Raw genomic sequence first — 18200 nt, 5'->3', positions numbered from 1 at the left:
GAGAGAAGAGGAGAGGGAAGAGGAGAGAGGAGAGAGAGAGAAGAGGAGAGGGAAGAGGAGAGGGAAGAGGAGAGAGAAGAGGAGAGGGAAGAGGAGAGGAGAGAGAAGAGGAGAGGGAAGAGGAAAGGGAAGAGGAGAGAGGAGAGGAGAGAGAAGAGGAGAGAGAAGAGGAGAGGAGAGAGAAGAGGAGAGGGAAGAGGAGAGAGAAGAGGAGAGGGAAGAGGAAAGGGAAGAGGAGAGAGAAGAGGAGAGAGAAGAGGAGAGAGGAGAGGAGAGAGAAGAGGAGAGGGAAGAGGAGAGAGAAGAGGAGAGGAGAGAGAAGAGGAGAGGGAAGAGGAAAGGGAAGAGGAGAGAGGAGAGGAGAGAGAAGAGGAGAGGAGAGAGAAGAGGAGAGGGAAGAGGAGAGAGAAGAGGAGAGGGAAGAGGAAAGGGAAGAGGAGAGAGAAGAGGAGAGAGAAGAGGAGAGAGGAGAGGAGAGAGAAGAGGAGAGGGAAGAGGAGAGAGAAGAGGAGAGGGAAGAGGAAAGGGAAGAGGAGAGGGAAGAGGAGAGGGAAGAGGAGAGAGGAGAGGAGAGAGAAGAGGAGAGGGAAGAGGAGAGAGAAGAGGAGAGGGAAGAGGAAAGGGAAGAGGAGAGGGAAGAGGAGAGGGAAGAGGAGAGAAGAGGAGAGGGAAAGAGCCTCCTCTGACGGGGCAGAGAGATTCCTACTGAGGCAACATGACTCTTTTTAACATTCCTCTAATATCTGTAGTGAGATCAGTCCACTGTTTAGTTGTTGTAACTGAAAAAGCAGTTTGAGTAACGTAAATTTTGTCGAGCAATGTTTTATATTTCCCGTCTATTTCACTATGAGCTGTTAGAATAAATGGTTTAAACTTGCTGTATCTTATAAAGTATAAAAACAAAAAAAAAAAAATCAAAGTTGTATTTTTCGATAATATTGTAATAGTGGTATGAGTTACTTTTTTTGTCCAGTGCTTAAAGCACTGGACAAAAAAAAGACAAAAAAGACAAGCTGGTTTAAAGGCTAAAGCCTGGTCTAGCATACTGCTAAATACATCGCTTCAACGATCACATACTGCATACTACTCAGGAACGCAGTATGCAGTATACAGTACTGCATACTGCATACGTCAGTAGTATGCAGTAGGCGGTTTCGAATACAGCCATAGTCCGGCACATGATCCCTGTAAAACCTGGGACTGTTATATATATATATATATATATATATATATATATATATATATATATATATATTGTATATATGTAATGATGACACTTTCTGAATTACCCCAAACCTTGTTTGGCCTTTCTGCACTGCAATCTCGTTACTTATCGGCCCACATATCACTGATACCAGTGTATGTGCAGCGAGCTGATATCAGCCCATATACTGGCCTATAGCTCTACATCAAACTAACAACATCTGTTGTGTTAATTATTGAGCCTTCGAGGCAGATGTTGTTTCCTTTGGACTGAGCCAGGCTAGCTGCTTCCTCCTGCTTCCAGTCTTTATGCTAAGCTAAGCTAACAGGCACACTGGCAGTATAGCTTCATATTGACCTTACAGAGTGATATCAATCTTCTCATCAAACTCTCAGCAAGAAAGTGAAAAAGTTTATTTCCCAAAATGCAGAGCTGTTCCTGTGAGTATCCAGGTCACAGTCAGCTTCCTGCAGCAATCTGAATTCTAAAACATTGTGTATACTATAGAAACCCACTTTCCAGAGAGAAAGCTTTCCTTTCTACCACATTTACGTGTCACTGGGATGGTTTAGTCTGCTGTTTGTATTGATGCATGTGCATGATGACAAAGACTGTAGAAAGGGAATGCATGGTTGTGAATGCAGAGCTGCTGTATGAAAGGAGAGATCATTCAATGTAGAAATACAGCTTGGTATTTAAACAATGATTGTGACGTGAGGATTAGCAGATTAAGTGGCAGTAAGTCATTCATAGCTAACAACCAGCTCGCATGTCGTCTCATTTTCACGGTGGACAGTAATGAGGTGGCCAATGTGAGAAACATCTAGTTTGATTTGATTGATTTGATTTGATTGATTTGATTTGATTGATTTCTGTCACTTATCCACAGAAATATTCTTTATCTACATCATTGTTTTCTAATCCCTCTATTGAAGCTTTATGATGCTTACACTGCACTAAATCTTCAAACCAAACCACTGTTTTAACTGCAGTAGAAGCATTTTATACTCCTTTCCCCATAAGTCAACCTCACATATTTGGTATTTTTCGAAAATCTGAGGCCTTTACTAGAAATTTAAAGGGACTGTTTGTAAGAATCAGAAATTGATGTTAACAGCGACACCTGTGGCCGTTAAGTCAACGAAAGTCAGCATCCTGTTGCTCGCGCTCGTGCTCGCTCTACATTGACATGAACGAGCGTCGATCAAAACAGTGAGGCGACACACGTCAGCTAAAAGCACAATATCACTCTATATTTCAGCTGCTTGGCAGTAATGTTAGCTGACCAGACGAAGGTCTCTCCATGAATCAATGCTGATCCTAGTGTTGGCTTTTCCTGCCTCAGCCTCCCGACCGCGGCCGGAGGGAACAGGGGAGACACCGGAGTTTTGGTCGGAGACGATAACGTTTCTCTCTGCGGAGCCCCGTCACTTCACAAGACACAGGAAACCTCTGTTGGTCTGGAGGAGCTGCAGCAGTTATTTCTGCACAAACGTCCACTCACTTCACTAGATATTCTCAGAGCTAAACTAACTCTTCTGCAGTGTGTAATGTGCTGCATGCACGTGAGAGTGGAGCGAAAAAGCGATAACGAGCGCGGTGCGTGAGTGAAGGCAGTCAGGCAGAGGAGCAGAGGAGCAGAGTACAGCAGAGACTCCGGTCCTGGAGACCAAAGCTACGGTCTCCCCTGCGTCCTCCGACCGCGGCCAACACTGTTTAACAGACGGGCTTCACTAGATACAACCAAGAGGTTTTGGTGCTTCACTGTAGTTTGTGTTGGAGTCTGAGTCTGAACAGCTCAGCCACACGCGAGCGCGCATGGGACACCGACCCGCAATGATTTATAAGTGTAAGAAGTTACAAACAGTCCCTTTAAATAATGGTTCATGAGTTTGAATAAAATGTGGTTGCACAACATGGCTCGGTAAGGACGGCCCAGCAGGGTTTAAGAGGTTAATATGTTGCTATAAAGCATCTCTCTCCTAACACGTTGTTGTTACTGCAGACTGCCAGTGCTTTCTCTGTGCTTACAGTGCTTCCTTCCTCCTCTCCCTCTATCCTCTCCTCTCTGCGGCTGGCTCTCTTCACTTCTTGTCTTTCTCCTCATCTCTACATCCCCCCCATCATTACCCCTCTTCCTGTGTCTCTGCTCTCTCTAGCTCTCTATCTCTTACTCTCTCCATGTGTGTTACCAGTCACTCATGACCCAGCTGTCCAGCCTCAAGCTGACTGTGGAGCACACGCAGCTGGAGAAGCAGCACTGGGAGGAGCGCTGGCGCAGCGCACAGGTGCCTCTCCTCTTCCTCCTCTTCCTCCTCTTGTCCTCTTGCTCGTCACTTCTGTGTCTGTTCCTTTGCTCCGATTAGTCCTTCTGCTAACACTCCCCCCTCTCCTTCCTAATTTCCTCACTTTGCGCTCCAGCTCTTCTTTTTTTTCCCTCCTGCTCCTCTTCGTTTTGCTGTTGTTGGTCTTGTGATGTGTGGCTGAACTTCCCTTACAAATCACAAATATTCACAGAGACAGAGACAAACAGTTAGATAGTAAAACATTCTGATTTTGATAAGGTATATGTGCTCATATATCAGTGTGAGGAAGCAAAAAAAAAAGGAAAACCCATCCTTCTGACTGTCTCTCTTCCTTTCTGAGAGTTTGTATGGATAATGTAAATCAATATGATTGTGATGTGTTGTGTGACCAGGACCCCAGCAGGCAGTGACAGATGCAGCTGAAAGTGGACAGACTTAATCCTGATGTTTGTAGGCAAAATAGCAAACGTCATTGTTCAGGAACATACAGGAAACAGACCATAACTCTACAGTCTCTCTGCCCGCTTCACGACTCTATCTGGCGTCTAGTGAAGGCTTCTGCTCCTTTTGACTTATAGGCTTTTATTGTGAGGCAGCTGGAGGAGCTGTTGAGTTTGCATTTAAAGCATACCACCATTGTAAACACGCAAGCCTGTGCACACACCCGTTGTCTCCAACTGTCAGCAGCTTTGTCCCTATTATGCGTCAAAAAACAACCCCGAGTCCTCTGTTTCCTGAAACTAGGAGCAAGCAAAATCACAAGCTCAAAAATAGGGCACACGTTGTGATCAACTACGTTTTACAGTCGTGTTAAAGGGACTGTTTGTAACTTCTTACACGTATAAATCAATCCGGGTCGGTGTCCTATGCACACTCGCGTGTGGCTACGCTGTTCAGACTCAGACTCCAACACAAACTACACGGAAGCACCAAAACCTCTTGGTTGTATCTAGTGAAGCCCGTCTGTTAAACAGTGTTGGCCGCAGTCGGACGACGCGGGGGAGACCGTAGCTTTGGTCTCCAGGACCGGAGTCTCTGCTGTACTCTGCTCCTCTGCCTGCCTTCACTCACACACCGCGCTCGTTCTCATTCGCTCAGCTCGCTCCACCTCTCACGTGCATGCGTGCAGACTCCACACTGCAGAAGAGTTAGTTTAGCTCTGAGAATATCTCGTGAATGTGAAAGTGGACGTTTGTTCAGAAATAACTGCTGCAGCTCCTCCAGACCAACAGAGGTTTCCCGTGTCTTGTGAAGTGACGGGGCTCCGCAGAGAGAAACGTTATCGTCTCCGACCAAAACTCCGGTGTCTCCCCTGTTCCCTCCGGCCGCGGTCGGGAGGCTGAGGCAGGAAAAGCCAACACTAGGATCAGCATTGATTCATGGAGAGACCTTCGTCTGGTCAGCTAACATTACTGCCAAGCAGCTGAAATATAGAGTGATATTGTGCTTTTAGCTGACGTGTGTCGCCTCACTGTTTTGAGCGATGCTTGTTCATGTCTATGTAGAGCGAGCACAAGCGCGAGCAGCAGGACGCTGACTTTTGTTGACTTAACGGCCACAGGTGTCGCTGTTAACAAGACATTTCTGAGTCTTACAAACAGTCCCTTTAACCAGAACGGAAATTATTTTTGAGGGGGGCATTTCATGCCTTTATTTGAAGGATGACATTCAACCAAAGCCCCTGGTCCTGAGTGAACTGGGGACGTTGCTGTTCATGGTTGGTGCTTCAGCCCCTACACCACCAGGGCACTCTGATACAGGATACCTCTTTTCTTTTTGCATTTTTTGTATTGGACAGTCGACAGTGAAGAGGTAGACGGCAAACAAGGGGAGAGAGAGAGAAAAAGGTCTGAATCAAATTAGGAACACCAAAACTATAAACCAAGTCTTTAATTCAGGAGAAGTGAGGAGCTTGGCTGTTGGTCATGAGGCAGTCAGGGCAGTCATGTGAGAGGCATCAACACCACATTAATAGAGACGGGAGCTGATGTTGGACAGTGTGGTGCGTCTCAGGGACACAAAGACTCCTCTTTTTAATAATCTGTCCCCTGTCCAGATCTTCTTCGGGGAACTCCCCAGTCTTGTGGTGTCAGCTGTATGGAGGTGTGGAGAGATGGGATGGGTTTGGGCTCAAATGTGGGTGGGACCAATAAAATGGTAGACACCTCATGAAGGTAGTGCTTAAAGTAGAGGTGATAGAAAGTAACACAGATAGGTAAAACACATCTTTAATACGCAACAGAGGCCTGGTGGTGGATTCAGCACATTTTCTAATAGTTGTCTCGTGTCCTCTGGCTTGCTGATCCAGATGCGAGTGTCCTCCTAGCCCTGCTTTTGGTGATGGACTTATTCAGTACCCAGTGTGTCCTCCCAGTGTGTCTCAACTGCTCACAATGTTGTTTCATATCATTAGCTGAGTGATTTGACGCCTCATTCCGTGTGACCGGTGGCGCTCACATGAGTGCCATCAACCTGTAAATTTGGGATGACTTTGGCTCAGTGGGTAGAGCGGGTCGTCCTTTAACCGCAAGGTTGGCGGTGCGATCCCCAGCTCCTACTGTCCTACTGCATGTCCAAGTGTTCTCGGCGCTTTACGGCAGCCCAGGACGGGGTTGAATGCAGAGGTCACAATTCATGCATGTACATGTCTGAATGTATTCAGTTTGTTTTTGTTAAATCAAATGAATAAATTCTGAGCCGTCCTGTCAGCCACTTGACCTGATAAAACACTCTTGTTTTTAGAGGACAAGTCCAGTTGCCTACAACTCGGCATTATCCAACGACCTGGAAGACCAACACAGTTCACGGACATGTTCTCTGTCTTCCTCCACAGGCGGAAATGTCAGAGCTGCAGCAGCTCCTGGCCTCCAAAGACGCTGAGATCGAATGCCTGCAGACCCAGCTGTTGTCCAGAGGCAGCTCAGCCAATGACAACGCAGAGAGAGGTACACACACAGCTGACAGTCTGACCAATCACATCTGTCCGGTGTGGATGTAACATCTAACCAACATGTCCCTCTCTCCTCTGCTGTACACTTGACTGGTTCTTGACTCCCTGCTGCCCTCTGCTGTAGAGGAGCTGTATATTAAGCAGCTGATTAACAAATGTAAGGCATGGTGAGCTGTTGCCATGGGTCCAATTTTCAACCAAACTGCTCCGCCTATAAAGACACGGGGACGACTTTTTTGACATGATATGTAAAACTTCCTAACACGTATTAATTCTGTTGTCAAGTACTTTAAATGTAAAGCTCAGTAGCCTGTTGATCCGTTGCCTGGTGGAGGAGTGTCTGGTTGAAGACTGGACCACAGCTCAGCTCCAGTTTGTGTTGGTCCCAGTAAACGTTCAGCTACATCCTTTTCAAGCCCTCTGACCGGTTTGGTTTCCAAAGAGCTTCTCTGATTGTCGGACAATGCAACATGGAGAGTATTATCGCGCTCACACCACGGCCACCCGCCAACACGATATGTCAGATTAGAAATATCAGTGGTTGAGGCTGGACCAGGAGTAGCTCTGCATCCTGCTCCACCATGTTACTGAAACCGTCTCTGCAGCTGAGATAACGTTACATCTCTCTCACACACACACACACACACACGTGCACACTCATACACAAGCCCTTCACCTGCTATTTAACACTGGCGCTTTAACAAACTGCAAACAAACACCTGCGTCATACAGCAGGTGTCCGGTTACACTGTCTGCTTATCAAAAACTTCCAGCCAATCAGAATTAAGGATTTGTCAGTGGCCGTGGTATCAGCGTGTATAGACCTGAATGTGCAGGGCCATCTAATATGTCAGATTAGAGCCCGAGTCTGTCAGTTTGTTTTGCCTAAGTCAGATATTTTAAAGGGGAACTCACCAGAGACAGAAGAAAAGAACAGTCCACACGGATGAAGCCGTAGCCGACATCTCCTGATGTATCCTACAGCAGCTTTTCATTGGACCCTCCCTACCTGATAGATGCTGTACCTGTAAATGTGTAGTTCATACTGAGATAACCTTGATGACATCACTATGACATCATTAGGGTTATTCTCCTCTGAAGCCACAGAAGATATTATACAACTGTGTTCACAGGCTGAGTAGTGCTGCTAAACGGACCTTTATGTGTTAGACTGGTGGAGTTCCCCTTTAAGATACGTTTCTGTATCTGAATGACATCACGCCCAGTGTTGTATGTGTATGTGTGTGTATGTATTGTGTTGCTCGTAAAAACCTAATGTCTATAAAAGTGTAGTATGTCATAAAAATCATTAAAATATTCATAGTATAGTATGTCATAAAAAGTCGTAAAAATAGTCATAGTATATAGTAGTATGCCATAAAAAAGTCATAGTATAGTATGTCACAAAATAATAAAAATGGTCATAGTATAATTTGTCATAAGAATCATTAAAATAGTCAAATGTCATAAAATGTCATAGAATAATATGTAATAAAAAGTCATAGTATAGTATGAAATAAAAAAAGTCATAAAAATAGTCATAGTGTAGTATGTAAAAAAAAATTATAGTATAGTATGTCACAAAATAATAAAAATAGTCATAGTATAATTTGTCATAAGAATCATTAAAATAGTCAAATGTCATAAAATGTCATAGAATAATATGTAATAAAAAGTCATAGTATAGTATGAAATAAAAAAAGTCATAAAAATAGTCATAGTGTAGTATGTAAAAAAAAATTATAGTATAGTATGTCACAAAATAATAAAAATAGTCATAGTATAATTTGTCATAAAAATCATTAAAAAATAGCCATAGTATAGTATGTCATATAAACAAATCATAAAAATAGTCATAGTATAGTATACATTTTAGGAATCCAGGAGAGATGTTGGTATTGGCGTTGTTGCTATACACATGGCAGAGCTGCAGTGTTGGTCACAGGTGATGGTGTGTATGGGCAGCCCACTGTCAGCGTGCATTTGTGTTGCTTGTTCATTCCCATTAGCATGGCTGTCATGTCTGTCGCCAACATCAGACGCCCTAAATTAACAGGACATGACGGTAACATTAGAATGCTTCCCTTTTTCTCTGTCAGACCAGGAATACCAGAGGCTGAAGGTGGGCATGGAGTCTTTGTTAGCTTCAAATGATGAAAAGGTAAATGAAAGCTGTTTTTAATACACTGCCGTGATGAAAACGTTCCCTTTACTGTTCAGTTTGATGATACATAATGGGGGTGTGTTGCTGATCACAGGATCGGCGTATAGAGGAGCTGACCATTCTGCTTGGCCAGTACAGAAAGATGAGGGATGTCATGGCACTCACACAGGGTGAGAAATCAATTATATCCTTTTCTCTCCTGAAATCTGAAAGTAGCAAACGCTGTTCTGTCCTGTGTAGTTTCTGTAATGGTGTGGTGCTGTGTGATGTCTGTAGGGAGCAGTGAAGAGGAGCTGAGTGGCAGTCTGAGACTCCGAGCCATCACACACAAAGCTCAGTCTGATTTCGTCAGGTCAGAGGTAAGATGATGAAGCACATAACACTTTTTTACAACCTCTAACATCTCATCTCATCTTCAACCACTTATCCGGGTCGGGTCGTGGGGCAACAGCTCCAGCAGGGGACCCCAAACTTCCCTTTCCCAGGCCACATTAACCAGCTCTGACTGGGGCCGAGGCGTTCCCAGGCCAGTGTGGAGATATAATCTCTCCACCTAGTCCTGGGTCTTCCCCGTGGCCTCATCCCAGCTGGTCGTGCCTGGAACACCTCCCAAGGGGGGCGCCCAGGGGGGGGCATCCTTACTAGATGCCCGAACCACCTCAGCTGGCTCCTTTCGACGCAAAGGAGTAGCGGCTCTACTCCGAGTCCCTCACGGATGACTGAGCTTCTCACCCTATCTCTAAGGGAGACGCCAGCCACCCTCCTGAGGAAACCCATTTCGGCCGCTTGTACCCGCGATCTAGTTCTTTGGGTCATGACCCAGCCCTCATGACCATAGGTGAGAGTAGGAACAAAGATCGACCGGTAGATCGAGAGCTTTGGCTTCCAGCTCAGCTCTCTTTTCATCACAACGGTGCGGTAAAGTGAATGCAATACTGCCCCCCCACCCCCCCGCTGCTCCGATTCTCCGGGCAATCTCACGTTCCATTGTCCCCTCACTCGCGAACAAGACCCCAAGGTACTTGAACCCTTCACTTGGGGAAAGGACTCATTCCCTACCCGTACTAGGCAATCCATCGGTTTCCTGCAAAGAACCATGGCCTCAGATTTAGAGGTGCTGATCCTCATCCGAGCCGCTTCACACTCGGCTGTGACCCGATCCAGTTCTACCTCTAATGACGGAATGCAATTATAAGCAGTAATCAAAACCCTTCTCGACCTGTGGGTCATCTCACAGGATTCGTCCTCTGAAAAATGACTTCCCCGGAAATGGACACTGATATTTTGACTGAAGAACTGTTCACAAAAACTGGAAGAACTAAACTGTGATTTGTCTCTGCGTAGATATCATCAAGAGGGTCTTCTCCACTTCTGCTTTCTTCATCTCCTTACCAGAGAGAGTTGGACTCAAGGTATAAAATATATACACACACACACCACACATCTCACAGCTGCTTCCTATTAATCGTTCATCTTATGTGCCATCTGTTGTAGTATCCAGAACTCTGTGGACACATCGCTGGTGTCCACAAGCTTCCTGAATGGATCCTGGTACGTAGAAGATGAACATAGTAAAGTAATAGTATATTATGTCATAAAAAGTGATAGTATATTATTTCATAAAAAGTCATGGTATAGTATGTCATTAAAATCATAAAAATAGTCATATATTATGTCATAAAAATAGTCAATAGTCAAATGTCATAAACAAATATGTCACAAAAAAATCATAGAATAGTATGTCATAAAAATCAGAAAAAATAGTCACAGTATAGTACGTCACAAAATAATAAAAATATTAATAGTATAATTTCTCATAAAAATAGTCATAGTATACTAATTCCTGAATGGATCCTGGTACGTAGAAGATGAACATGTCAGAGTTGACCTAAAAGGACTCACCTCAGATTGAAGGCAGTCATCGTGTGTGAGTTCTAAATCCTTCATCATTTCTAATTTTCGAAGTCTGTTATTTTTTTTTTCCAGGCATCAGCACAGGTTGCTGTCCAGCAGTCTGGAAGAGTTGCAGAGTGGATCCTTACAAAAGGTTTGTTAATTCATAGAAAAGGACTGATCGACTTCTATCTAATCCAACTCATCTACTGCATGTCTTCGCCAACCTGCTGCTGCTTCTGATCAACTAACTTTATCAATAATCATTCATGTTCTTTGATTCTAATGGTGTGAATGCTAACCTGCTAACTTTGTGTGTGTGCGTGTGTGTGTGTGTGTGTGTGTGTGTGTGTGTGTGTGTGTGTGTGTGTGTGTGTGTGTGTGTTGGCTATAGGCTGTAGACATCCAGCCAGTTGAAACTGAATCAGACACAAGGACAGAGGTACTGATCTGCTGCATGACTTCACACAACCTAACCGTCCCAAACACACCAATGTTACTGTTGCCCATGTAGCAGCGACAGGCTCCACTGCATTTCAGTTCACTCCTCAGTGAATTCAAAATACCATTTTTATAGATCTTTACGTCAAAAAAACTACTTCTCTAGATAAAACTGAAGGTGAACTGGATCCATCCCAGTTATACCTAATAAATAATACATAATGACGTCAAGGTATTCATGCACGTGGGATGCAAGGATGCACATCCTTACATATTTAAGCCATGACCACGGAGGGTGCTTGCTGTTGTTGTTTTTTTTTATTCACCCTTTATTTTAAAGTACCAAATAGTTCACCAGGGGCCAGATGCATAAAACTCTGTAGATTCTCAGAAAGACAGATGCATCCTTTTCATCAGATGTATAAACCAGCACGTATGCTTGATTCTGTTTGATAAACCTCATTGTGGAGCTGGACTCACATGAACATGAAGCCTCGTGTCCGCTCTCACAGGTAGCCACAGATGGATGGAGATTAAACATCTGTTTGCAGATGGATACCTGTGCTCGCTCCAGTCAAGTCAAGTCAATTTTATTTGTATAGCCCAAAATCACAGATTTGCCTCAGGGGGGCTTTACAATCTGTACAGGATACGACCCCCTCTGTCCTTTACAGTACCACCCTCTCATCGGATAAGGAAAAACTCCCCCATAGAAAAACCTTTTAACAGGGAAAAAGAAAAAAATGTTAGAAACCTCAGGCAGAGCAACAGAGAATTTAAACTTCATTTTTATCGTCCCGTACATACATGAAATGTAACCCATTCTGAGCATCAGGAGCAGTGGGCTTTACAAAGTCTTTCACAATTCCGGATCAAATCCAAAGATCACTAACAGGGAGATGACGTGTCTATAAAAACAACGATAGCATTCATCTCTCATAATGAAGTTTATAAATGTGCCTTTGACGTTTTATGGAACTAAAAACAAATTTTACCCGTCTCTCAACCCATATTCGGTCTCCTCGCCATCATCTCACCTGCAGCTATCTCAGCTAAACCGTGTGTAAGCTGGTCTGAAGTCAGCACTAAGGTGTCCTCATTCTCACCGCTTTATTAATACCTGTGGATGTGTGGGAAGGAGAGGCGTACATCTGGTTTCTACATCTGGCCGCTGGTGTTTCGGATGCATGTTGGGATCTGCTGATACCACAGTGTAGAAAACAAGTAAAAGTCCTACATTCAAATTTCTACTTGAGTAAAAGTACAAAAGTATTGGCATCAAAATATACTTAAAGTACCAAAAGCTAAAGTTCCTTATACATGATAATATATGCTATATTACTGGTTAATTATTGATGCATATCATGAAAATGTAATGATTACTTGAACTATCAATGGCCATCATGTGACTGGTGTTCAGCTATTTACACGTGTACAGAACACTGGACACGGCTTCTGCCTCTGTCAATATTTCTCTCTACTTACATATAAACTATTTCATAAATCATGTGTTCTTCACTTAAAGGGACTGTTTGTAAGAATAAGAAATCACTTGTTAACAGCGACACCTGTGGCCGTTATGTCAACTAAAGTCAGCGTTGCTCGCGCTCGTGCTCGCTCTACATAGACATGAACGAGCATCGCTCAAAACAGTGAGGCGACACACGTCAGCTAAAAGCACAATATCACTCTATATTTCAGCTGCTTGGCAGTAATGTTAGCTGACCAGATGAAGGTCTCTCCATGAATCAATGCTGATCCTAGTGTTGACTTTTCCTGCCTCGGCCGGAGGGAACAGGGGAGACGCCGGAGTTTTGGTCGGAGACGATAACATTTCTCTCTGCGGAGCCCCGTCACTTCACAAGACACGGGAAACCTCTGTTGGTCTGGAGGAGCTGCAGCAGTTATTTCTGCACAAACGTCCCCTGTACATTCACTAGATATTCTCAGAGCTAAACTAACTCTTCTGCAGTGTGGAGTGTGCGCGTATGCATGTGAGAGGAGCGAAAGAGCGAGAACGAGCGCGGTGTGTGAGTGAAGACAGGCAGAGGAGCAGAGGAGCAGAGGACAGCAGAGACTCCGGTCCTGGAGACTAAAGCTACGGTCTCCCCCGCGTCCTCCGACCGTGGCCAATACTGTTTAACAGACGGGCTTCACTAGATACAACCAAGAGGTTTTGGTGCTTCCGTGTAGTTTGTGTTGGAGTCTGAGTCAGAACAGCGTAGCCACACGCGAGCGCGCATGGGACACCGACCCGCAATGATTTATATGTGTAAGAAGTTACAAACAGTCCCTTTAACTACAGTACTTGAGTAAATTTACTTAGTTACTTTCCAACACTGCTTTCTGAAATCGATTGTTGCCGGTGAAAAGCAAAGTTCCCCCTCTGAGTAAAAGAACAAATGTGTCCTGATCACAGCCCTACACACACACACACACACACACACACACACACACACACACACATACAAAGGGTGTGTGTCAGTAGTGGTCGGCATCATGGCTGCTTCCAGATGTTTCTCTCTGCTCTCATCACCCAGTCGGCCTCCAGAGGACACTACGTTATGCTCCAGAGCACAAGGAGCCAATCAGATCAGGAGTCCAGAGATTTAGGCCAGTAGGGGAAATGTGATTTACATAAAAGTCACATCTCACACCACTGAGTTTCAATCTTTTTAAGCCATAACTATAGTATCAGAAGCAGATGAAGAAAACGGTGTCCACTCCATCAGAGTTATCTGTCGAGAATATTGTTCATTAGAACTCAAACTGCAGTGAATTGTGATTAAAGGCTAGTAGACTTCTGTTAGCGTACTTTCAACAGACATTATGGCTCTTTTATTTTGGAAGTTGATGCTAGACGACTAAAAAATAACTCACTGTTTTGTTTTTTGATATCCTCCAGAACCCCGACATGGAGCTGAGCAAGTACCAGACTCTGCCGGGGAAACTAAAGAGTAAAAAGAGGGAGGTGAGGGTCGAGCTGAACGGAGATGATGATGATGCATTTCCTGTCCACGGCCACGGGCACGACTACCGTCTCAGTGAGTTCCTCTGAGCAACACAGAGATCATGTTCAGTAGTTTCTACCTTTGATAGAAGACTGTGTTAATGACAGTGGAGTCTGTAAGAGGGACATTGGGCCTCATGCAAGAACCATTAGCAAAATGTGTTGTTAAGTGGCTCATACAAGGCTTTAAATGAAAACATGTTCCCGGATGCAGAATACTCTGGTTGTCCTTTGACAGTACAGTCATTTTGAGGAGGGGTCTAGACCCGTCGTACAAGTCACACTCTTGTTTGACCTATTATGTAGAATTATAATTCCATAATCTGAATGAATTCGGACTTTAAATATGATACCGAAATCTTTTGAGATGAAATAGAATAAATACAAAACTGGATTGACTGCAAATTAAATGAACCTGTGTAGATACCAAACTAATGAGGTGAGAGAGTGTGAACTGGAATGATGTTACCCTGTGTGGCTGTGACCATCACACTCTGGCCCCGTTCAGACCTGGTATTAACATGTGTCCTCAGATCACAAGTGGACAGCTTTAAGTATGTCTGTTCACACTTGGCATTAGAACGCGTCTCCACATGCGTCTTCAGTAACCACCTGTGATCTGATCTCACTTCCCCGCTCTACGTATATGCAAATAAACATGCAGTAAACACACGGCTGATACAGCAGACGTTGTGATGTAATATTACAGGAATTTCAGTAGTAATATCCTACATATTCCTGAATTCGGATACATTTTTATTAACTTCAAAATATAAGGTTATTGTACCGGCGGTCCCCGGGAACCTCTGACACAACTACCTTTACCAGGCAACAGCAGCGTGCAGAGCTTCAGAGAGCCGGGGAGGAGAGAGCGAGCAGGTGGTCGGTCGGGTGTCAGCTCCGCGCAAAGCAGCGGAACAAAAACACCGACCCATCTCCGACAGTATGATAGTAATGCACTTCCTGTTCCCAGTCTGATAGTCTGTAGATTATGTAGCCTATAAACAAGATATAATTTAATAAAATACGGTTGTACCGACAGGATACAGTAGAGCACAGAGGCCGTTTCCATGCTGTGAGGCAGACCAGAGCCCGTGTCTGTCTGTTTATTCACACGAGGAGCTCAGAGAACCTGCTGATCCCAGCGGGACGTCAGTAGAGTAGGCGGTCCTTAAAGGTCCCATATTGTAAAAAGTGAGATTGTCATGTCTTTTATATTATAAAGCAGGTTTAAGTGATATATAAATACTGTTTAACCATATCAAAACGCTAAATATACGGAGAAACACACACAGCCCGTATTCAGAAATTGTGCGTTTGAAACAAGGCGTTAGGATTTCTGTCCATTTGTGATGTCACAAATCTACAATATTTAGAGCATTACATGGTTTTAAACATAAACATTCTAAATATGTTCCAGTTTATTTCCTGTTGCAGTGTATGTAAATAACATCAGCTGACAGGAAGTAAACATGGACCAAACCTTTTGCCTAGCAACGCAATTCTGTTGCAATTCCGTTGAAATGCACTAAAACGGAGCGTTTCAGACAGAGGGTGAATACAGCTATATTCAGACAGACAGTATGAGGAAAATAAAGTTTTTTTAAACATTACAGCATGTAAACATGTTCTAGTAGAAACACAAAATACAAGTATGAACCTGAAAATAAGCACGATATGGGACCTTTAATGTGGCCCGGGACACATACGCGTTCACATTGCTAAAAGAATGTGGTCATATGTGGCCCAGACCACCTCTGAATGTCGTCTGAAAGATCCGATCTCAATGCGTCCTCAATGCGTCTTGAGTGCGTTCACACCTGTACTTAGAGCTGTAGGACACATGTTAATACCAGATCTGAACAGGGCCTCTGACAAAACAAAGTGAGAAATGTGCTATCTGTGCCCGTCTCAGGACTGTAATAAGCCCGTCCTATCATTTAATTCGGCCCGACTGGGCTTGGTTTTTAGGTGGGATGATTTCTATTAAATCTAGTGTACTCCGGCTGGTTTCTGAAGATTACCAACGCTAGCTTTAAGTGGGAAAATAATGATCTTCTTAAACAGAGCTTTTAATGTACCAAAGTAAACTGTAACTTTTAAATAACTCTCCAACTCAACTAACATCAACTAACTCTGCTCCAACTGCTTCCTTCTCTGTGCCCTTCCTTCCTTTCCTCCCTTCCTCCTGTCTTTGTGTTCGTGGCTGCAGTTCGCTGCAGGAGTGCCAGCGCTCCGGCTTTAGGTACGGTATGCTAATTCAAAATGTCACCAGAACTGAGTTGTTGCTCTGACTCTGAAGTCATTACAAAACAAGCTTTTTCTGATGAATAAGACTCGTGTCACACCAGACTGACAGCCGCTACCTCGGAGGTGAGCGGTGTCAGGGGTGACGAGCTGTTTTCACAGAGGATCAAGCTGCTCTATAGCCGGGATGATCAGGACTCCTTCACGAGAGCTGTCGGAAGATAACCCCCCGCTCTCTCACATCAGCATTTGCTGAAACTCTCACACACACTTAAAGCTAATAGGCATATAAGCTCGCAGCCAGCCGTGTATCAGCCTGCACAAAGCCAGCGCTGGCAGCAGGACGCTCATCAGAGGGCTGTGAGAGGGCGAGGGATGTGTGCACTTCAACTAGCTTAGACATCCAAAGGAAACAAACAGAGATGCAACCTGACATCCCCCCCGCCCCCCGTTGCTCTCTCCCGCCTCAGCCAGCACTCTCTCTCTCACACTCTCTCTCTCTCTCTCTCTCTGACAGTCTGAAGCAGGATACCGCTGACAAAGAGCAAGGCGAGCAATTGCTCAAAGTAAACAGGCGTCAGATAAAAAAGAATCGCCCAACTTCCCATCAAACACGTCATTTAGATGGCAACAGAATTGTTTGTTTTAGCACCACCTTGGTTCAACTTCTCTTTTTCAGCCTCTGGTCAGGCGTTTGATGGGAACGTTTCAAGAAAGAAACCGGGTGCGGGATGACCTCATTCTTCTTCAGGTCGTCCTGTCGGCACCGGTCGATCTCTCATACAGAACCTCCCACTCTCTCAGTAACTGCAGAACAAATAGCAGTTTCATGTAAACAGCAGACTTGATCCCGTCGGAGTTTTCTGGCCCAGTTTGGCACCTGCCTGAGGCTCGGAGATTTGCATGTTGCTGCTTTAGACACTGAACATGTAAACAGTGTTTATTTTGGAGATAAAGGGAGTGACTAATCCTGGCTTCTGCTTTATTTCTGCTGGCTTTTCTTCTACCTTCACTGACCTCCTCTGTCTCAGGATCTCCTGGCAAACATGACCTCTATGAGGGTGGTGGGTATTACATCTCAACCCCTATAAACTCTGTAACTCTGTGATGTTACCATCCTGTTGGATCAGTGAGCTCCACATGAGATGAGTGAATGCTATGCCCAGGGTGAAATGTACTTCTTTGTAGTGCAGGTGTATACAGCATAGAAGAGAAATCACACAGGCTTCATGCATTATTGTGTTTATTGAGAACGACTGCCTCCAGTTTCAGAGCGAGCGGAGAACAGTAGGCTCCTGTTGCATCATTATGACACCGTGAAGCTGGGACAGTTCAAGCAATCATTACTGGTAGAGATGTTTATGTACAACTACTGATCTGATACTCCATATACAGCTGCATCAAGTCATTTATTTTGGAAACAAGCTGGCTAACAAACACTTTCGGCCATCACACACTTCTATCATCATGCTCTAAGCCCTCATAGCCCTCATTGTGTGTCAACTCTCCTATTGTTGTGTTTTTGTCCGGCAGGACATCCAGAGAAGCTGGAGGAGTGTCTTCTGTCAGACCAGTCCCCCCTGTCCTCTGGAGTGGACTCTGGACAGCAGTCCCCCGTCTCACCAGAGAACAGGAAGAATCACAGAGACAGAGGCATTAAAAGACTCTGGGGGAAGTAAGTTTTGAAGATATATATATATATATATGCACATACAGTAGAGTAGTTAACAATAACATTAACAATATCTTTTTGTTTTGCTGTCACGTTGCCACATTATCTCAGTCCCTTTCCCTTTTTCCATTTTCCCGTCACACACTCATCATCAGTGTTTTGGTTGTCCCCAGGATCCGTCGCAGCCAGTCAGGCAGTCCTGCCCAGGGTCACGACCCTGAGCTGGGGGAGTTCAAGAGGGGAGGCTTCAGAGCTACAGCTGGAGCGAGATTGTCCCATTCAGGGAACACACGGTATAAAAACACAGTGATAC

The 18200-nt window shown here is 44.5% G+C and overlaps 1 protein-coding gene across 12 annotated transcripts in view; it reads left to right on the top strand.

The window, feature by feature from the left end:
• Positions 1-18200, top strand: part of ppfibp2b (PPFIA binding protein 2b) — a 112487-nt gene that overhangs the window by 80316 nt on the left and 13971 nt on the right. For 4 of the 12 annotated variants that reach the window (XM_074631511.1, XM_074631512.1, XM_074631515.1 and 1 more), the window contains 12 exons: positions 6344-6455; positions 6585-6617; positions 8560-8621; positions 8719-8794; positions 8901-8983; positions 9969-10036; positions 10119-10175; positions 10611-10671; positions 10912-10959; positions 13864-14002; positions 17749-17890; positions 18061-18180. In XM_074631511.1, the coding sequence (XP_074487612.1) occupies positions 6344-6455; positions 6585-6617; positions 8560-8621; positions 8719-8794; positions 8901-8983; positions 9969-10036; positions 10119-10175; positions 10611-10671; positions 10912-10959; positions 13864-14002; positions 17749-17890; positions 18061-18180 (1001 nt within the window). The remainder of the gene's footprint in view (positions 1-6343; positions 6456-6584; positions 6618-8559; positions 8622-8718; positions 8795-8900; positions 8984-9968; positions 10037-10118; positions 10176-10610; positions 10672-10911; positions 10960-13863; positions 14003-17748; positions 17891-18060; positions 18181-18200) is intronic. The other 8 variants (XM_074631519.1, XM_074631513.1, XM_074631520.1 and 5 more) reach the window with 3 other exon arrangements.

Source organism: Sebastes fasciatus, chromosome 4 (genome assembly GCF_043250625.1).
Source record: "Sebastes fasciatus isolate fSebFas1 chromosome 4, fSebFas1.pri, whole genome shotgun sequence".
Lineage (NCBI taxonomy): Eukaryota > Metazoa > Chordata > Actinopteri > Perciformes > Sebastidae > Sebastes > Sebastes fasciatus.
This window is presented reverse-complemented; position numbering and strand designations above follow the sequence as displayed.